The 22,227-nt window shown below is 43.0% G+C and overlaps 1 protein-coding gene across 10 annotated transcripts in view; it reads left to right on the plus strand.

Annotated features, from left to right (window-relative positions):
• TMEM150C (transmembrane protein 150C) overlaps window positions 1-16,140 on the plus strand; it is a 115,266-nt gene extending 99,126 nt beyond the window's left edge. For 7 of the 10 annotated variants that reach the window (XM_086405124.1, XM_086405126.1, XM_086405131.1 and 4 more), the window contains 3 exons: window positions 4,237-4,364; window positions 7,103-7,280; window positions 10,812-12,972. In XM_086405124.1, coding sequence (XP_086261250.1) covers window positions 4,237-4,364; window positions 7,103-7,280; window positions 10,812-11,020 — 515 coding nt within the window. In that variant the 3' untranslated portion in view covers window positions 11,021-12,972. Of the gene's footprint in view, window positions 1-390; window positions 1,547-4,236; window positions 4,365-7,102; window positions 7,281-10,811; window positions 12,973-14,699 lie in introns of those variants that run through there. The other 3 variants (XM_086405129.1, XM_086405128.1, XM_086405132.1) reach the window with 2 other exon arrangements.
• Window positions 16,141-22,227: the final 6,087 nt, after the last annotated feature.

A 22,227-nucleotide genomic window follows, 5' to 3' on the forward strand; every position in this document is an offset into this window, starting at 1 on the left:
GGATGGCATCACTGACTCGATGGATGTGGGTCTGAGTGAACTCCGGGAGTTGGTGATGGACAGGGAGGCCTGGCGTGCTGCGGTTCATGGGGTCACAAAGAGTCGGACACGACTGACAGACTGAACTGAACTGAACTGAATCAAAGATCAAATAACTGCTCAGTGATTTTCTTTACAGAATTATTTATATTGTTTGTTCTAAATCTGTACTTTTATGATCTAAGATACATTTCTTTTCTAAAAAATTAATGTATTTATTTTAATTGGAGGCTAATTACTTTACAATATTGTGGTGGTTTTTGCCATACATTGACATGAATCACCCATGGGTGTACATGTGTTCCCCATCCTGAACCCCCCTCCCACGTTCCTCCCCATCCCATCCCTCAGGGTCATCCGAGTGCACCAGCCCTGAGCACCCTGTCTCATGCATCGAACCTGGACTGGTGATGTATTTCACATATGACAATATACATGTTTCACTGCTATTCTCTCAGATCATCCCACCCTCGCCTTCTCCCACAGAGTTCTTTACATCTGCATCTCTTTTGCTGTAAGACACATTTCTTAATAGAAATATTTCTGCCCTGGAGAGGTTGTGAGGATAAAGTTAATAGCTGAATGATTTTGGTCACCTAACAGCAGCCTCTCTCCCTCCTTCAGCCAAAATATATTGATTGTTGTGTTCTACTGCTGTCATAAATAGGTATTATTGATGCATAAACAGCAAAACTAAACAAAATGAAGAAGAATTTGGCCAGGCACCAGTCTACAACTGCAATGAAGAGCTGCTATTTTGGGTTTGAACTTGAAGAACCCTATCAGCTTCAAAATAAAAAATTTAACAAAGAAAATAGGCAATTACTCTCTAATATTTGTATTTTTTAACACAGAGATAAATTAAAAAGAGCATCTGTATAGCAGATGTATAGCAAAGAACTGCTGTAAGTATCAAAAACCACAGATGGGTGGGTTTTTTTAAATCTTTTCTAAAACTGTAAGTAAAATTTTAAAAATCTAAGGAAACTTTAAAATGATCTGTTGAACAGAATGTTAATGTGGTAAAAATTGGTTTGCACATGTAAAGATAGCTTTGAAATTGCCCTACTGCCCAGAAGACCCTTTCAAGAAGCTATAATTAAATCACTACTTGGTTGTAAGTGGACTTCATAACAGATAGTCTGAATCTGCCTCCATTTAAACCTTTTAATAAAACTGTTAACAGACCAGAAACTTTATTATTTCCACAACCATAAGATTTCAACTAGATCTTATTTTAAAAGGAAAGTATGCCTTGTCTCAGTTGATTTTTTTTTTTAAAGATTTGTTTATTTATTGCCTGTGCTGGGTCTTTGTTGCTGCTCTGGCTTTTTCTCTAGTTGTAGTGAGCAGGAGCTACTCTCTCGTGTGGGTGGGCTTCTCATTGCAGTGGCTTCTTCTGTTACAGAGCACAGATTCTAGGTCCATGGTCTTCAGGAGTTGCAGTATGTAGGCTCAGTAGTTATGACACAGAGGCTCAGTTGCCCCATGGCATGTGGGATCTTCCCAGACCAGGGATCAAATTGGTATTCCTTGCGTGCAAGGAGTATTCTTAACCACTGGACCACCAGGGAAGCCCTCAGCTGATTTATAATGGAGTTAATAGGTGAAAAGGGCAAAATGTGGTGTTTGGAATGCAATTCTGGAAGTTAGGCATTTTGGGTTGATTCCTGTCTTCAGGAAGGTTTCTGCTTCCTGTTTAATTTCATTATCTGTTCTTGATGAAATGATTTACCATGCAGATTACAAATGAGAAGGCTAGAATAACTGGAGCCAGGGGGATGGTACATGTCCAGAGTTCACTGGCGAGAAATGAGGAACACAAAGAGAGACAGTAACTGTGTCCCTGGGAGTACAGTGGCACCAACTACGTGGATGGCCAACGTGAAGAACCATCTTGGTGTTTGCCTCAGCGGTGTGAGTCAGGGCTTCGGCCAGAGTTCCAGCACCGTCCTAGCCCTCCAAACTGAATGACAACCAGAGAGTTCCCAGAGTCATACCCCACACTAGTCATTTTTAAAAGCACATTTGAAATGTATTTCAAACGCATTTTGTCATATTTGCCTCGGTATTTTGTCATTCAGTTCAGTTCAGTCGCTCAGTCGTGTCCGACTCTTTGCGACTCCATGGAGTGCAGCACGCCAGGCTTCCCTATCCATCACCAACTCCCGGGAGCTTGCTCAAACTCAGGTCCATCGAGTTGGTGATGCCATCCAACCATCTCATCCTCTGTCATCACATTCCCCTCCTGCCTTCCATCTTTCCCAGCATCAGGGTCTTTTCCAGTGAGTCAGTTCTTCGCATCAGGTGGCCAAAGTATTGGAGTTTCAGCTTCAGCATCAGTCCTTCCAGTGATTATTCAGGACTGATTTCCTTTCGGATTGATTTTGTCATTATGCCCTGACTAATATCCACACACACGTAACTAGCAAGTGTCTCCCCGATGGCCTGTGTGGAGATTTCTGGTCTAAATCTAATGGCTTCCTTTTCTGAAGATCACTTTGTGTTGAGGTGCTTGTAGTGAATTTCTCCTCTCCCCACTTCTTCCTCCTATTTCCATCCCCAAAGTAATAGAAATTTTTTCATCTCCTAATGTGGACAGAGGAGCCTGGTGGACTACAGTCACAAAAGAGTCGGACACAACTATTCGACTAAACAACAAGGAGAACTGTTGTCACTGTTAATAGACTTCTGAAAATATTCCACTGTAGCTCCTAACTGGATCCCTCAAACCATTAGGTTAAAACACTATTATCAACTAAAGTATAATCTATTAATCTGATGATAAATCGTGGGCTAAGTATACTAAAAGCTAAATCAGAGCCAAACAATTTACGATTTCATAAATTATGGTTTATTTCTATTTTGCTTCCCAAATCCAAATGTTATCCAAGTTGTATACCACTCTTTCACCAGAGGTACTTGGAACTGAAAGTCAATTCAATGAACTAACTTCGTAGCTTGAAACTGTTAAATTCGGCAGACCTGAGAAATGCAAATTTGTGGATGGTTTCTTATTAATGGCTACTATATTGGCCAGTAATCAAGGTAGACTTTTAGCAAATAATTACCTACTGAATTGCTGTATAAATAGGATAATTCCTGAATTCCTAATCATCTTCCCTGCTAAACCTTAATGTCAAAATAAATTGCCTTAGGAAGTAGTAACTGCCTTTCCTTATATTAGCTATAACATATTAACTGCAAGTGCTTTTTAAAAATCATTTGTAGACTAGGCTCTCCCAGCTTTTTGTATAAATATGAAAATATCCCTGCAGTAAGCAATTAATAAAAGGGGATTCTTAGATTAATGGCTTGAGTATGGACTAGCCTCACGGTCACTATTAGAAGGCAGATTTGAAATCTAAGTAACTTCCTTCATTCTCTCTTCAGATTCTCCGATGACAATTTGGTTGAAAAGAGTGGGCTTTCAAAATGAGTAATTAACATCATTTGGAAGAACTGAGCTTTCTTAATATAATCACAGTATGATTTTTAATACATACCAAACCCCCAGATCTGCTATGTTAAAATACAGATTCCATGATTTTCTTAGTGCCCTAATTTAGATGAACTATCTTTGTCCTTTGACAATGAACACCCCCAAGTAGAATCAGAGGAGAGAGGGAGTGAACTAGTAACAAAGGGATTTGTATACGTGCTTTATCTTCCTTCGCATACCCAGGGATGATTTCTGGCACAGGCACCAGCAGGTTTGTCTAGACTGATAACCATGTCTTCTTCCCCACGTTTTCTTGCCCCGTCTGTCCTAACACTGTTCTCAATTAAAGGGTGATTGAATCAGTGAATTCTCGTGCCATGGGCTGACTCTCTGCATCTGATTTGTCGTGTGCCAAGCCTCTGCAGTGCTCTCCTAAGCCAGTCTGTCCTGTGCTAACCTTGTTTTTGAAAACTCTGGGAACAATACTATTACCAGTCTATCATCTTGCATCACCCAAGTAACATGTAACACTGCTGCTCCAGTTCCTCTCTGCTTTCCCCGGGTTAGCTAGAATAAAACATCTCAATAATCAGAAACATTGCCTGCAAGTTTTCTTTTAAAAATTGTCGTTTCAGAGATTTAAAAATGTACGATGGCAAGAAGTTTACTTTTGCAATTGTGGCTTTAGAGTGCTATTTCCTAGTCTGGCTGCGTGATTTCAATTTTCCAATTATAACATTTTGTTTTATTCCCAGCTCTTGTGGTAGCTGTTCTGCGCTTCATACAACTGAAACCAAAGGTTTTAAATCCGTGGCTGAATATTAGTGGCTTGGTGGCTCTCTGTCTGGCTTCCTTTGGAATGACCTTACTTGGTAATTTTCAGGTACTTCATTTGGCCTTTTTCATCTCCATCTCATGCTTCACCTATATGATTATCACAGCCAGTGAGGTATAGTCACTATGTGGCCCATAAAATTCTCCATGGACTTTTAAAAACATTCTAACAGTGGTTCCTAATATGCACAGGTTCTCCAGCAGTCAGCCTGTCTGATCATTGAGCCTCACCTCAGTCAGTTCAGTCGCTCAATCGTGTCCAGCTCTTTGCAAGCCCATGGACTGCAGCATGCCAGGCTTCCCTTATCCATACATGGGAAAGTCCTCACTGTAATTGGACATATAGCACAGCTACTGGGAAACACAGCTACTAAAATAGCTGTGTATTTTCTACAAGGGCTTTCAAAGTACTGTACACTTTTTTCATAATAAATTGTATCCAAATCTATTTTTCTAGAAAACTAATAGGACCATTGCCTTTCTATAATTAAACATTGAACATCCTTATTGGATGAAAGCTTGTGTTTCAGATTAGCAGGCTCACATGGGAGTTAGTTTGAAAATCAGAATTTCTTTAGAATGTGACTTGTATAAAGATGTACTAACCCTAACTCTTCTTCCCAGAAATATAAAAGTGCCAGGTCATTTAGGGACTTTCCTGGTGGCTCAGGTGGTAAATAATCTGCCTGCAATGCAGGAGACTCAGGTATGATCCCTAGAGGAGGGATTACTGGAGGAGGAAATGGCAACTCACTCCAGTATCCTTCCCTGGAAAATCCCATGGACAGAGGCACCTGGCTGGCTACAGTCCATGGGATCGCAAAGAGGCGTACACGACTGAGCGACTGACACACACACCCAAGGTCATTTAAGCATCATTTCCCTTGTCAGCACCAACTCTTGACTTCAGTTTTAAGTCATGGAGACCACTGCACTGTTGCAGTGGTTGTCTGTTTTCCCTGCCTCCATTTCCTCCCCAGCATCCTCCAGCCTCTGCTAAATACTGCTACTAGAAACCTCCTTCTTGCAATTAAACGCTGATCCTAGACTTCTCCCTTGTCTACTGGGTGAAATCCAAATGGTGAAGGCATTCCAGACACTCAGCACTCCAGTGAGCATTTCGTAATGTTCTCACTGAAAATAGGGTAGTGGGTTTTCTAAGACTGACTCTTGCCCTGAGTCCTCAGTGCTGATAATCCATTAAATTAGTATCTCATTCCCCCGGACACCCCCTGGTACAGTATTTTTTTACTTAATGGGTCGTCTGAAGACAGGCATGCAATCTCACCAGTTCCTCTAATTATCCAAGGCCTCATTCCATATCAACCCCAATAATGAGAAAGCTGCATTCTTAGAACCTATTGCCTTAGACAATGAATTATCAGGAGAATATTTGAGAGTTTATCTGTTGAGCTCCAAAATGTTAGGGCACAGAGCATTTTTTATTGAGATTTTGGTGGGAATCTTCCTTCCACTTATGCTTCTGTGCTACAAGGGCTGGCATGTTGTAAAATGCTCAATAACTATCATTTCTTTCAACTGGGTCTTGGATGGAAGTTACTGAGTAGACATTTTGTCTTTCATTTAAGTTCCCTAAAGAATCCCATTGATGGGATTGTTTGATTGAACCACAAATATTCAAAACCATCAATGATGACACTACATGCTCCTCATAGAACATTTTCTGGAGTATCTACAGAGATTACACAGGGAACAAATAATGCAGTTGCCTATACTCATTTCATAATTTTTTTAAATTTGACCCATGTAACTAAATATACCATCTATTTTTAAAATTAGATTTAAAAAATAAATAAACAGATTATGTATAGCATGGAAAGCCAGTTTTCTAGAAGTAAAATTTGACTTGGGGAATCATTATTTTAAATGTTTTAAAAATATGTGTTTTGACCTGTGGGGTGGTGGTTTTTTTCAAAGAAGAAAAAAATCCTACTGTACTACTGTATATTTTTTAAATCAGTGGGCAGTGATTTGAGCAGTTTACATCTCTGACTTCCAACTGAAACAACCCAAATGGGTCTCCTTTAACCTATTAACTGTATGAAGGCCTTGACCAGGAATCTTCAAACACTGTTGCCTTTTAATGGGTCTCCAGATATGGCAAAAGCTCATAAGTGTATTTTTCTTACTATAATGGGAGAGAAAAGGGAATTTCCTGGCAGTCCAGTAGTTAGAACTCCATGCTTCCCCTGCAGGGGTCACGGGTTCAACCCCCTTAACAATAATTGGCCATATTACAGAAAATGGACAATTCTGTAAGAATAGATGACAACCAGCATTGTTAGTTGTCCAGGCCAATGAAATCTTGACCTGCTTAGAACTGACCATGCTCAATAAGTAAATACACAGCCAGATTCTGGTCTCATTTCTTAATCTGGAGAACAGAGTTCAGGGTTTATGTCTGTAGAAACTTGACATTTCTCCTTTTATGGGTAACTTTCCTGTTTTTTTCTTTTACTTTTCTCCAAAGCTTTTATGGAAAACAAATTCAAAAACTAAATTACCACTGCTTGTTCATTCATTGGTTCATCTTAGCAAATGTTTTGAGGTTTGAGGGTACTAGTCATTTCCCTTCTTTCCCTCAGAGTTCAAACCAATGGAGAATAGACACAAAGAGCTGGTGGAGATAAAGATTGCTCTTTCTACAATCTGTTAGCCCACTCTTAGAACATCTCTTTACCTATTTCTTTCTCCTTCATGTGTTCCACTGGCCTGTATGTATTTTCTGAACGGGCCTCCACAGGTCATTATCTGTTCATCCCTTAGCTCACAAATGATGAAGAAATCCATAATGTCGGAACTTCCTTGACTTTTGGATTTGGCACGTTGACCTGCTGGATTCAGGCAGCATTGACACTCAAAGTCAACATCAAGAATGAAGGACGGAAGGTTGGAATTCCACGAGTTATTCTCTCAGCGTCTATCACTCTCTGCGTGGTCCTCTGTATCCTTTGAGTGTGAAAAGGGTCTCTGCCCGTGAGATTAAAACACAGATGACTTGTCCTTGTAGAAGATGAGAACACTGCCATTCTTAGTTACTTAGGATACTGTCAGATCATCTCAGAATGTTAGAAAAAACGAAAAGTAAAAGTAAAAACTGAAAACTCTCAGACCTCCTTTTCGTGCCAAAGAGGAGATGGAGAACTAAAAATAAAACAAGCACTGCCTGCTCAAAACTGTTTCAATCTGTAGGAATGGTGTCATGCATTCTCCTTATCACAAATGACATAAGGCTTCCTTTTGTGAAATAGACAGAATGCATAATCCAAGAGAGAATTGTGCTTTATTTCTTCCATCTTGACAATTTTTTTCATTTGTGACTTTATCATGGCTCTGTTATTTCATTTAATTTATTAAACTGTAAAAATGAATTTCAAGAGACAAAAATACATTTCTAAACAAGTAAGCTTTTCTGGAAAAGAAATTCAAGAACTAGATTACCACGGCATGCACTGTTGTCCCAAACAAATAATTTTGAGGTTTTGATGTGCTATTTCCCTTCCTCCCTTGGAGTCTGAACCAATGAAGAACAGTCACAAGGAGCCAAATGGGTGTGAAGAAATCAGCCTTTATTCCTAGTAAACTTGGAAAGGAGAATTGTGCAGGCCTCCTCTCTCACACCTTAGAATTCAACTTATCCACCCAGTAACAAGTAGAGAAATCAGGGAAAGACAGAGAACAGCACTTCACTCAGTTGAACCCCAAACAGATTGCAGAGGGACTAGTCTAGGGTGGAGAACAGCGACCCCACCTACTATAGCAGAGCCCAGTGGAAGCAGGCCGGTTCCGAGCCCACCAATCAGATCAATCATTCCTAAGTGTTCACTCTAATAGGTCCTCTGGAAACCATGGAGAAGAAGGGAATAAGGTTCCTAGATGGCAAACTGTAAACTAACACTATTACAGTCTTCATGAATAGCCAGTATTTATTGGGCACTTATAATGTGGTAGACATTATTCTAAGCAACTTTAAATGTGTCTACGTTTTTAATCCTCACTTAACAAGAATAGTAACAGAGGTTAGTTACCCAAGATCACACATGGAATGTGTCAGTTTGTTTTAAACTCAGGCTCAGTTCTTTTACTTAGAGTGGCTTTAAAATATGAAAACATTTAGTCTTCAAAGACATTCTTTAGTTAGTGGATTATTTAGAGGTGTTTATTTCTTCTTCCTTTCCAAACTGCCATTCAGTCATTTTAGGGGTTTTCTGAAGTTCTATGGTCACATTAGATAGAGAACATCAAAGGACTTGAAATTCAAGTAATCTGAGAAATACTAGTAATCTGAGTAAACAAGTCACAATTATTTTATGAGTAAACAGGTCAGAATTCTGCCAGTGTGAGATCTGAAGATGTATCCCTCCCCTATTAAGCAATAATAATATTGTTTTGGCAATATTTTGAACTGTCAGTCAGAAGAGTATGTGAAGGTTTTGAATTATTTTTAATTTTGAGCTTATACTAAACAATTCTGATCCATGTTATTTCTGAAGACTTGGAACCATTTCTTGGTTCCCTGATGAATGGATCCAAGTCTAGTCAGGAGAACAAAGTTTAGCTGAAGTAGTTCTCACGTACTTTTTTGCTCTCTAAAAATTACCCAAGATTTTAAGTCTAAGTTCTGAATGTAGAACTAATTCTAAGGGAACATTTCTGACTTTCTAAATAACTTTATTTAGTCCTTGACCTCTTAGCCTTTCCCTAGAGCATTGGTCCCCAACCTTTTTGGCACCAGGGACGTTTCATGGAAGACAGTTTTTCCATGGACTGGGGTGGTGGGGGAGAGGCTGATGGTTTCAGGTTGTTTCTCATCAGTAGTGCCAAACCTAGATGCTTTGGACAGGCAGTTCACCATAGGGTTCATGCTCTCATGAGAATCTAACGCCTCCACTGATCTGATAGGAGGTGGAGCTCAGGTGTAATGAGAGCAATGGGGAGCAGCTGTAAACAAAGATGACGCTTCACTCCCTTGCCTGCCACTCACTTCTGTTGTGCAGCCCCGTTCCTAACAGGCTGTGGACCAGCAGCAGTCCATGACCTGGGGTTGCAAACTCCTGCAATCAAAAATATTGTGAACCTTTCTTCTTCCAAGCTCCTACCTTTATATATCCTGAAGTGTGTGTGTGTGTGTGTGTGTATACATATATGCATATACTTCATATATATTCATGCATAGACATATCATCTGTTCCGTTGGTTTCTTAAGTTGCCTATTTTTATTTGGGCGCAAGTTTAAATGCAACACCAGGAGTGAAACCAGCCTATATAATATTGTCTGAAAAACAATAATAAAAATTAGAGAGAGGAAGGAGTGCCACTTAAACATTGTTAGTAACATTGCAAAAACAAACACAGCTTATATGGATGTGGTTCACTATTTGGTAAGTACACATTGTTCCATAGTCATTTGCAGTGTCTTTTAAAAATATAACATTATTTTTCTGGCCAAAGAATTACTTTGGAATTATAAGTCTTTAGCTAGTCTCACAGTTTATTAGGTCACCATGGAGAATAGTGGTCAAATGCATGGGCAAGGAGTCAGAGTTCTTGTGTTTGAGCCCCATTTCCACCAGTTAATACGTGTGTTACCCATTTGGCCTCCATTTCCTTATGTTAAGGGCTTCCTTGATGGCTCAATAGGTAAAGAATCTGCCTGCAGTGCAGGAGACTTGGGTAGGAAATGGCAACCCACTCCAGTATTCTTGCCTGGAAAATTCCATGGACAAAGGAGCCTGGCAAACTACAGTCCATGGAGTCGCAGAGTCAGATGTGACTGAGCGACAGAGGGCTGCAGTCCATGGGGTCTCAAAGAGTTGGACGCAACTGAGCATGCACACGTGCCCCTGTACTCCCTAATTTTTTAATTACTTATTTTTAATTGATAATGAATTAATTATAATTGCTTTCAACATTATGTTGGTTTGTGCCATACATCAACATGAATCAGCCATAGGTATACATATGTCCCCTCCTTCTTGAACCTCCCTCCCACCTCCCACCCCATCCCACCCCTTGAGATTGTCCCAGAGCTCCGGTTTGAGTTACCTGAGTCATACAGCAAATTCCCACTGGCTGTTTCTTTTACATACGGTGGTGTTGGTGTTTCCATGCTATTCTCTCCATTCGTCCCACCCTCTCCTTCCGCTTCCCCCGCTGTGTCCACAAGTCTGTTCCCTATGTCTGCGTCTCCTCTGCTGCCCTGAAAATAGGTTCATCAGTCTGTGCTCCCTATTTTAAACAAACTGAAGACAATAGGATGTTGTGAGGATCAAGCTAGGTGCTCCATGAAAGCACCTAGAAGCATGTCTGGCACAAAGGAAGGGCTGCATGACGTGGCCTCGTATTATTTATGTAGATAGAGTTCGGCTGGCCCTGGCAAGTTCTTTGGCTCTTTCCTGTAACCTGTCTCTGCCCAGAGAAGAGCCCAACCTTAACGTGGCCGACAGAGGTACTTTCCTTGACCACTTCTCCCCAGACTTCATCCTCATGGCGCAAGGCATCCACATGTACGCCGCCAGGGTCCAGTGGGGCCTGGTCATGTGCTTCCTGTCTTACTTTGGCACATTTGCTGTGGAGTTCCGGCATTATCGCTACGAGATTGTTTGCTCCGAATACCAGGAGAACTTCCTAAGCTTCTCAGAAAGCCTGTCTGAAGCTTCCGAATATCAAACCGACCAGGTGTAACCCTTCAGCTTTTCCTTGCTGGGCAGGTGGGTGTGGCATCGAGGGAGAGGCCAGGACACACCCATAGGACTTGACACACAACCTCGTGACACACCACACACACACATTCGTGGCCACATTTGCCAAATGAGCTTTTCAGGGCGAGTTATTTAACAAAAAAGCACAAGCCCTGTGTGTCGAAACACATGCTGTTACACTGAAAATATAATGCACGACAGAGCAAGAAGCTTGTGCATGATCACGTCTTTTCCCCTCTCTCCCAACACCCTTATTGTCCTCTTCATGTACTCCAGCCACCGTGATCACCCTACCTTGGGTAGGGCAGGCCAAATGTGACGTGGGAACAATGCCAACTCCCAACGTTGCCTTCAGATCCAAAGGGCTTGGAACCAGCTCATGAGGAAATTGTGAATCTGGCTCTTGAATGGACCGAGTATCATTTACTTGGACAGGCACTGTATAGAGATGTGACCCCTCGTAACCTGTGGACGATGTGGGATCAAGGATGGAACTTTCCCAAAGAAACTCCCTTCATCGTCGTTCAGCGGTTGGCTGACCAGATTCGACGCTATAAGCTGTGAGAGGGAAGTCCACCACGTGATTTGGACTTTCCTGTGACTGAGAAATATTCCCCAGTGTGAATATTTGCAGGACCAAGGTCTGCCAGGCATGGAGAGATGGGGGCAGCCAGGGTGTGGTTTCGTTTTTGCTTCTATAGTACGCTATGTTTGGTTTTTATTTTCTACTTCATGATTTGCCTTTTTTTTTTTTTCGTAAGTAACTACCATGGGTCTTTCGAGGTCTCATGGATAAAGAGGATGTAGACCAAATGCAAGAACTAAACTTGTCTGGGGTTTAACCATGATAAAGCGGGGAGGGGAAGGTCACCTGTAGGCTCAATTTTATGTTTGAAGCCAAGAAAATATTCACAGAAAAGCACAAAGGTAATAAAAAGAACTCCTTCTGGACATTTGTCAAAGATAGGAGTTTTAGAGCATCTTGTTGGAGGTTCAAATAAGAGGGGAGTTTCTCAAACGTACCTATCGCTTAAATTTTGTATTGGGGTGGGGGAGGTTAAGGGCTTTTCATACTCAGAATTTGTAGGAGCCAATTAGAAGGGTACCCTCCCCCCCAAAACAAATTGGTTCAGCTGGTCCCCTACAACCCAGCATGCAGTTTCCACCTGCAAAGAGTTTAGAACTCAAACTGTAGGCCTGGGCTTTACAGAGGCTGTGTTTCATAAAAATGAGCAGAATTCTAAATTCAAAATGTCCTGGAGTGGGCCAAGCTGACGCTGTGAGTGCACTTTGTTTCAAGAAATCCCCAAATTCACTTCGCAGGGACTTGAGATTTCAAGGACTATAATGTGAACAATCTTTTTTAATTCAACACAAACTCTGAGCTTCTTGAGGAGGGGGTTCAATGACTTTTCACTTCTGTATTTATCCCCACTTCTTAGCACAGTGCCTGGCACACATTAGGTGCTCAACCAACGTCTGCTGACTAGAATTCCTGGTAATTTAGAGTAGGAAAAGGGTGTATCAGAGAAAGACTCAAAGATGAATGAGAGAGAAGATGACGTTTCCTGCAAGATAGATGGAAGGAATCATGAGGTGGGGGAGGGAGAATACCTCTAACAGCCAAGTAAAATGTGAGAAAAAGAGTGTTCTCCTATTAGAAAGGCATCTTACTGTAAATAGTCCAAGGGGACATTTGTTATTTTTGAATACTGCTTTGGAGGTTTTTTTTCATTTTTGTATTTTAAAAATTTTATCAAGGAACAAAGATTTATGAAGTTTTCTTTTACTCTACACAATCCAAGTTAAATAGCTTTTGGTGATGCACTGTACACTTTTTAAGAGTATATCTAATAGCACATTTTAACAGAATCAAGCAATGACTGGCATTATTCATTGAGATCTGATCGCTAAATAAAATTCTTTTATGCAGAATTGTGATTTTTTCTTTTTGGGCTCTTCAAAGAACATTTCTTCTCTAATACTGAAACATAGGTAAACCCAATGAGACATTATGTTGAAAATGAACTTCAGTGTTACATCGATAGCATATTTCTAGGGTGTTTGGGAACACTAACAACCAAGTCTCAGATTCTCCAGACACCAACTGAGTGTCCTACGATTCAGTTCAATTCTGACACTACCCAACATTATTGCCAGACTCCACCAGCTTAAAGGCTCAGTCCCACAAAACTGCCCTCACTTCCTATGCTGGTCACAAGCATCAGGTCCCCAGATTACCTTAGGTTCAACCTGGTCATAAAATTGGAGGGTTCCCGCAACTCCCTACCCCTCCCTTCAGTGGTTTCCTGAGAACAGCTCACAGAACTTGGGAAGACAGTTTACTTCAATTTGCTGGTTTACCATAAAAGATATCGCTTGGGTTTTCCCGGTGGCACTGTGGATAGGAATCTGCCTACGAACGCAGGGGACACAAGTTCAATCCTGCGTCCAGGAAGATTCCACATGCCTCGGAGCAACTAAGCCTGTATGCCACAACTACTGAGCCCGTGTGCTGCAACTGCTGAAGCCTGTGTGCCTGGAGCCTGTGCTCTGCAACACGGGAAGCCACTGCGATGAGAAGCCCGTGCATCACGACGACAGTAAATCCCAGTCTCCTAGGTGCAGCAACAAAGACTCAGTGCTACCAAAGATAAATAAATCAATTTCTTAAGAAAAGCTATAGCTTCAGAACAGCCAAGTGGATGAAATGCACAGGACAAGGAAATTGAGGGACGCAGGGGCACGCCATCCTCCCAGGGTTCAGTGTGCTCACCAACACAGAGCTCTCTGAATCCCAACTGCTGAAGAGGGTATAGACCTTCCCCTCCAGCTCCCTCCCCCACCCCTGCCTGGAGGTCTGGCAGGACATCTGGCCACTTGGTCTTCATGGTGACCAGCTTCACCCTGAGGCCATCTAGAGGCCCCACCCATAGTGATCTCATAAGCATAAACTCAAGTGTGATCAAAGGGGCTCATGAAAAACAAAAGCTCCCCCTATCACTTGGAAAATTCCAAGAGTTTTAGGAGCTTTTGGCAGGAACCAAAGACAAAGACCAAATAAAATTTTGTATCAGAGCACACAGACCCATGAAGATCCAGATAACAGAACCTCCTAGGAGTTAAGGACCACAGTATTCATCTAGGAGGACAAGACCAGGGAGCCTGCATTTGGAGTGAGCATTCTTACAGGAGCTAATGCAGACGACCCAGAGAACACAATAGGAGATACACTACACTGCGTTTCTGGTAGTCCAGCTAAGTCTCCTGAAAAGTGCCCTTCCTGGTTAGGAGAGAAATATTTCAAAAACAACATTCGAGGTTCAATAGTTTTTGATTCAATGGAGAACTGACAGTGAGGTCAAGTTGTGTTACCTGTGTTATTTATTGGATTTTCTTTGCACATGGTATGGAAAAGCAGAACTTGCATATCCTGAAATTTGCAGTTTGCTGGTTATCGTGGAGACTGGTACATCACTGCTTATTTTTGTCCTTAGGCACTGTGTCAGGATGAATTAGGTTTTTGCCTTCCCAAAATAAAACTAACGAAACTAAAGTTTATTTTCATACTAGCTGTCTATCCTGGATGAGCAAGGAGGCTCTGCTCATCATTATGACTCAAATACTGGCTGATAGAAGTTTCATCTTTTTTTTTCCCCTAGCCACAACCACAGACCATGTGGGATCTTAGTTTCTCGACCAGGGATCGAACTCAAGCCCTCCTGCTGTGGAATCGTAGAGCCCTAACCACTGGGCTGCCAGGGAACCTCTAAGTCTTCATCTTAACACTTGTTTCCATAGCTGCTGACAGCCAAGAAGATGTGGGAGACTGCTCAGTGGTCTTAAAACCACTATGAAAGGACAAACATCACTTAGCTTACATTTCACTGGTAAGGGCAAATCACCATAGCCAAGGGTGGCTCTCTGGCCATGTGCCCAGAGTGGGAGAAGCCTTTGTCAACAACCTTGTGACTTACTGCCACGATTCATATTTAGGTTTTTTAGGGGGGTTGGAGGTGGAATGTTATTGATTTATTGAAATCTAATTGATTCACATTAAGTTTTAAAGACTTTTTGAGTTACTGTCCTTCCTTTGAAATGGGAGAATTGTTAGAGAACTCATCAACAGGGACTTCCCTAGTGGTCTAATGGCTAAGACTCCATGCTCCCAATGCAGGGGGCCCGGGTTTGATTCCTGGTCAGGGAACAAGATGCCACACACTGCCACTGAGAGTTTGCATGCCACAACTAAAGATCCCACATGCCATAACCAAGATGAGAGATCTTGCAGGCCGCAACTAAGACACCATGCAGCCAAAAAAAAAAAGAAACTCATCATCATCCAGAAATGGAGGAAGGAGGCGAACTGTGGGGTTGGGTTAAACACCTAATTACAAGTGTGAAGAACCATCTAAACAGCAGCTAAATGACAGAAGTGCAATTCCACCAAGTCTAAGGACTCTCAGCCACATTTAAAATGTGTCATGTCCTCCAAAGTAGTGGGAAGTTTGGAGAAAGAGAATTCCACATATGAAACAAGTTGATTTTCACATGGTATAGTAAAGCAAAACTTGCATATCCTGAAATTTGCAATTTGCTAGTTATTGTGGTGACGATAACTAGTTCTCTATCTGTTCAGATTCCCTATTAACATTCCTCAAAGTGAGGGTTCCAAGAAACAGCAAACATCCATATCTGAAGCGCAAGGGAAGGTGAGTGAGAAGGTTAGGTCCATCACTGGAAAAGCAAAGATCTTTTCATTAGCATAAATATTCTTTTATTTCTCCTATCTTAAAAAGTAAACAAGGACTTCCCTGGTGGTCCAGTGGTTAAGAATCCACCTGCCAATGTAGGGAATATGAGTTCCATCCCTGGTCCGGGAAGATCCCACATGCTGCGGAGCAACTGAGCCCATGCACTGCAACTACTGAGCCGCTGTGCCCTAGAGCCACGCTCTGCAGCAAGAGAAGCCACCAGAGCGAGAAGCCCGTGCACCGAAACCAGAGGAGCCCGGATGGCTGCAACTGGAGAAAGCCCCCAGGCAGCAATGAAGACCCGCTCAGTCATAAATACATAAATAAATTTTAAAGCAAACAAAAGAAACAACAGAAAGTCCATATTTGCTGTTCCCAGCCCCTCTCCCACTTCTTTTTTTTAAAAATTTATTGAAATACAGTTGATTAACAATGTTGTGTTAATTTCTGCTGTACAGCAAAGTGACTCAGTTATCCATATATATATATATATTTTTTTCATATTCTTTTCCATTACGGTTTATCACAGGATACTGAATATAGTTCCCTGTGTTACACAGTAGGACCAGTTCTTTGCTGAACCCACTCCACTAAGCTGTTGCTTGTACCACTTCACTGGACCTGCTTTCCTCAAGTTCTCCTTGTCATGTTGTAGACACAGTTCATTCTTTTAATATTTTACATAGCTTCACAACTGGATCACCCACACTTTCTTTATGTGGCTTCCAGAACATCACACTCTTAGTCTCCTTCCTGTTCCTGTCCACTCCTCAGTCTCCTTTCCTGGGCCGCCTTCTCCCAGACATCCTAACGTTGGATGACCATCCTAACGCTGGTTCCGTGGCTTGGGCCTCGGAACTGTTCCTTCTCGTCTATGCTCCTGCTCTTGGTGACTTTGTCCAGTCTTCTAGTTTGAACTGTTGCCATCTACTCACCTCTCGCAGCTTCTCCAGCCCAGACCTTTATCCTAAATGCCAGGCCTATATATTCAACTACCTTTGTGGCATCTCCCCTCAAGGGCACCTCAAGTTTAACAGTCCTGATCTGATCCCTTTAAAGTCATTCCTCCAGGCATGTTCCCTTATTAGTTAAAGACAACTCATCTTCGAGTTGCCAGACTGAAACCTTGAAGTCATTCTTATCTCTTCCTTCTCTCACACCCATATCTGTCAGCAAATTCATTCTGCTTTATCTCCAAATTATAGTAGAGTTTATCCCCTGCTACCATCTGGTCCAAACCACTTCCATCTCTCCTGGATTTTTATAATAGCCTACAAAAACTAGTTTCTCTGCCTTTTCATTTGCTCCCTTCAGACCGTCCTCAACACAGCATTCAAAATGATCTTAGATCATCACACTCCACTTAAAATCCTCCAATGGCTTCTCTTTTACTTAGACTAAAAGCCCAACTCACTGAAATGCCCTACAAAGGCCAATAGGACCTGCCTTCTCACCTTAAAAAAAAAAAAATTTTTTGGTTGCAAGCCAGGTTTTTGTTGTAGCACCTGAGATCTTTATTGCCACATGAGGGATTAGTTATGGGGTGTAAGATCCAATTCCCTGACCAGGGATGGAACCCAGGCCCCCTGCATTGGGAGCATGAAGTCTTAACTGCTAGACCACCAGGGAAGTCCTTGCCTCTCTACTTGTCATTCTCTCTGATCTAGTCCCTCTGACTCCATATGTTCCCCGAAGAGCCAGGCATGCTCTGACCTCGGGACCTTTGCATTTGTTAAGACCTCTGACTTGACCGTCTTCCCCCACCTTCTTCACCTCCTCAACTGTTACTTTCTCACTGGGGCCTCTCTGGCCTCTAGAATTCACCGCCTTCGAGTCCATTCCAGCTCCTCAAGTGTTACTTTCTCACTGGGGCCCCTCTGGCCTCTAGAATTCACGGCCTTCGAGTCCATTCCAGCTCCTCAAGTGTTACTTTCTCACTGGGGCCTCTGTGGCCTCTAGGATTCACCGCCTTCGAGTCCATTCCAGCTCCTCAAGTGTTACTTTCTCACTGGGGCCTCTCTGGCCTCTAGAATTCACCACCTTCGAGTCCATTCCAGCTCCTCAAGTGTTACTTTCTCACTGGGGCCTCTGTGGCCTCTAGAATTCACCGCCTTCGAGTCCATTCCAGCTCAAGCGTTACTTTCTCACTGGGGCCTCTCTGGCCTCTAGAATTCACTGCCTTCGAGTCCATTCCACCTCCTCAAGTGTTACTTTCTCACTGGGGCCTCTCTGGCCTCTAGGATTCACCACCTTCGAGTCCATTCCAGCTCCTCAAGTGTTACTTTCTCACTGGGGCCTCTGTGGCCTCTAGAATTCACCGCCTTCGAGTCCATTCCAGCTCCTCAAGTGTTACTTTCTCACTGGGGCCCCTCTGGCCTCTAGAATTCACCGCCTTCGAGTCCATTCCACCTCCTCAAGTGTTACTTTCTCACTGGGGCCTCTCTGGCCTCTAGGATTCACCGCCTTCGAGTCCATTCCAGCTCCTCAAGTGTTACTTTCTCACTGGGGCCCCTCTGGCCTCTAGGATTCACCGCCTTCGAGTCCATTCCAGCTCCTCAAGTGTTACTTTCTCACTGGGGCCTCTGTGGCCTCTAGGATTCACCGCCTTCGAGTCCATTCCACCTCCTCAAGTGTTACTTTCTCACTGGGGCCTCTGTGGCCTCTAGGATTCACCACCTTCGAGTCCATTCCAGCTCCTCAAGTGTTACTTTCTCACTGGGGCCTCTGTGGCCTCTAGGATTCACCGCCTTCGAGTCCATTCCAGCTCCTCAAGTGTTACTTTCTCACTGGGGCCTCTCTGGCCTCTAGAATTCACCCGCTTCGAGTCCATTCCAGCTCCTCAAGTGTTACTTTCTCACTGGGGCCTCTGTGGCCTCTAGGATTCACCGCCTTCGAGTCCATTCCAGCTCCTCAAGTGTTACTTTCTCACTGGGGCCTCTGTGGCCTCTAGAATTCACCGCCTTCGAGTCCATTCCAGCACCGTCACTCTTTTCAGCTTTATTTTGCTCCACAGCATTTTTTTAAAAACATGGTCCTATAATTATGAAAATGTTTACATGCATAACACTAACACATTTTACTTATCTTATTAGTGTATCCTCTCTACCCTACAAGGCAAGCCCCGTGAGGGCAGGGATTTTTGCCTGACACATACCTGGTTCCTAGAACAGTGCCTGGCACACAGTTAAGTGCTTAGCAAGTATTTTTTAAGTAAGTGGCTGTTAGCGACAACCCTGCCCTGTCCTTTAGTTTTATTTTCATTCTTCTTTTTCTTTTTTTAATATTTAGTCTTGTAAATACGAGCTACTCAGTGTTCACTTAGGAAACAATGGTAACAGGGTCAGATTTCAGAGGATGCAACTGTTCCTCCACTTCTCATAGCAAACAGCTTTCCTGTGTCTTAAGGAGGAAATTCCAGATTATAAAAAGGGTTATTTTTTATGATGTCTGCAGCAAGTAGGACACATTAAATACTCAGGTTCTAATTAGGACCTGAAGTAATCTTCATGCAAGCTCTGTGTCAGAACCTGATTTTCTCTTTTGGAGCTTCAAAAATAAAATCACTATTTTTGGATAACTGGGTACTTACCTGAAGAAAATTGCATCTATTTCATGGCTTTAAGACAGGAAGCTGAGATGAGCCTGCAAGTCATACTCAGATTAAAAAAAAAATTTTATTCCCCCCCAACACACACCATGTGGCATGTGGGATTTTAATTCCCTTGACAGGGATTGAACCCGAAATCCCTTCATTGGAAGAATGGAGTCTTAACCACTGGACTGCCAGGGAAGTCCCATACTCAGATTTTTTAAATGTAGCTCGTCAAAAACTCTCCTTACAGATACTGTTTGGGTCAAGATAAAGAAAAGGGTATAAGTTAGAACTAAGAGATTTATTTAACAGTCAACACCTAATACCTCTAGATGTCTGTAAACCAAGTTTAGATTTGTAGCCAAGATCATTCAGAGAGGCTGGAGAAAAAGCACTTGGATTAAACACAGGAACCAAGTGGATCCACGGATTAGAAGCACTCCAGAGATTTCCCCAGTAGTCTAGTTACAGCTCCAAGATTCTACTGCATGGGGTCCAGTTTCCATCCCTGGTCAAGGGGCTAAAATCCCACAAGTCACAGGGTGCAACAAAAATAAATAAATTTTTGTCTTTAACTTAACTTAAAAAGAAGTACTCCAGAGACTACCCACTGATTTGCTTCTCAAATAGCCCTGGAGGTGCTTTATCAAAATACAGCAGACTTCCACATACTGTCTATTAGTATTACCATCACTTGCCCCTGGAAAGCTTTAAAGCCTACCCTTTTCTAGCATGAAACCTGAAAGCCTGATGCCTATTATTACTGGGTGTCTATTTCCATCTCATTGCATTGTATTCTGTAGGTAACAATGAACTCCTGGAATTTCAAGCACAGACTGTTAGGAATGGAAAGAACAAATTTGTGAGGCGCTATGAAAAAGACAGCGGGTGTGATTTGTTACTCCAGGAGGGTGAAGTGTTAGTCGCTCAGTTGTGTCCAACTCTTTGTGGCCCCACCAGGCTCCTCTGTCCATGGGATTCTCCAGGCAAGAATACTGGACTGGGTTGCCATTCCCTTCTCCAGGGGATCTTCCTGACCCAGGGATTAAACCCGGGTCTCCTGCATTGCAGGCAGATTATTTATCATCTGAACCACCAGGAAAGCCCCAGGAGGGTAAAAGGAAAGGAAAAAATAAAGACATTCTGAGGTTTCAAGCCTGGATGATTGGGGAGGTGGGGACACTGCGAAAATGGAGGAAGACAAGAGAGGCTGCTGTTTGGAGGGAGGAAAAGGAATCTGTGTTATAATCCTGCTGGTCATCCCCTTCCCCCAACCTCCCCAATCTCCTACACTTTTGAACACGGGCCCTTTAAATCCATCTGCACAGAAAGGGACAAGTTGTCTGTCCACTGCTTGATACCGTATGACTCACTTCGTGAATTTCCAGTTACTGTGGCTGCCTAGCAAATTACTGCAAAATATAGTGGCATAAAAACAACTGTGTATTATGCTCACAGATTCTGCGGGTCAGACAGGGCACAGCAGGGACAGCTCATTTCTGCTCCATGAGGTCTGAGGTCTCAGCTGGAAGCCTTGAGGGCTGAAGGCTCAAAGCCTCTGAAGGCTGGTTTATTCATATGTCTGCAGATTGAGGCTGGCTGTCAGCTTGGGACCTTTTTTTGAAAATATTTACTTGGTTGAACTGGGTCTTAGTTTATTTATTATTATTTATTTGGGCTTCCCTGTTGGCTCAGAAGGTAAAGAATCTGCTTACAACTTGGGAGACCCAGCTTTGATCCCTGGGTCGGAAACATCCCCTGGAGAAGGCAATAGCAACCCACTCTGGTATTCTTGCCTGGAGAATCCCATGGACACAGGAGCCTGGTGGGCTATAGTTCATGGGGTCACAAAGAGTGACTAACACTTTCACTTTATTTGACATGAAGGCTCTTTAGTTGTGGCATGTGAATTCTTAGTTGCAGCATATGGGATCTAATTCCCTGACCAGGGATTGAACCCAGGTCCCCTGTATTGAGAGCTTCGAGTCTTAGCTGCTTGACCACCAGGGCAGTCCCAGCTTGGGGCCTCCTTTCCTCTCCCCGGGAGCCTCTCCACCTGGGCTAATTTGGGCTCTCACAGCATGGTGGCTGGTTCCCCAAGGCAAGTGTCCAACCCCTAGCTCCTGAAGAAAAGGCTATAGAAGCTGTATTCTTCTCACAGTCTAGCCTGGAAAGTCCGAGTGTCACCTCTGTGGGCCTCTTTCGGTTGGAGCTGTCATAAGCTCCCGCCCAGACTCAAGGAGGGAACAAAGGTCGCCACCCTCTTAGTGGGAGGAGTGTCAACGTTATATTGTTAAAGACCATGGTGAGGTGACAGCAGTGAAAATGGAGGAGTAAGGGAAGGCTTCCTGGAGCAACAAAATAGTGTGTCTGACTCCAGACCAGACAGTTGTGTGTTTAAATCACGTTGGGGTCAACGTGTTATTTTTGGTATGACAGTATGGGGCTTCCATGATGGTTCACATGGTAAAGAATCTACCTGCAATGTGGGAAGATGCAGGTCTGATCCCTGGGTCAGGAAGATACCCCAGAGAAGGGCATGGCAACCCCCTCCAGTATTCTTGCCTGGAGAATCCCATGGTCAGGGGAGCCTAGCGGGCTACAGTCCGTGGGGTCATAAAGAGTCAGACATGACTGAGCAACTAACACACAAGGAACCTCAAGTCTTTCCCTCCAAGGGATTTCCCTGGTGGTCCAGTGGCTAAGATTCCAAGCTTGCAGTGCAGGGGTCCCAGGTTCGATCCCTCCTCAGAGATCTAGATCCCTCATGCTGCAACTAAGAATTCATGTGCCGCAACTAAGAATTCACATGCCGCACTTAACACCCAGTGCAGCCAAATAAAC

The sequence above is a fragment of the Bos grunniens genome, chromosome 6, assembly GCF_055505025.1.
Source record: "Bos grunniens cultivar Pamir isolate PY7600 chromosome 6, Bosgru_T2T1.0, whole genome shotgun sequence".
In the NCBI taxonomy this organism is placed as follows: domain Eukaryota; kingdom Metazoa; phylum Chordata; class Mammalia; order Artiodactyla; family Bovidae; genus Bos; species Bos grunniens.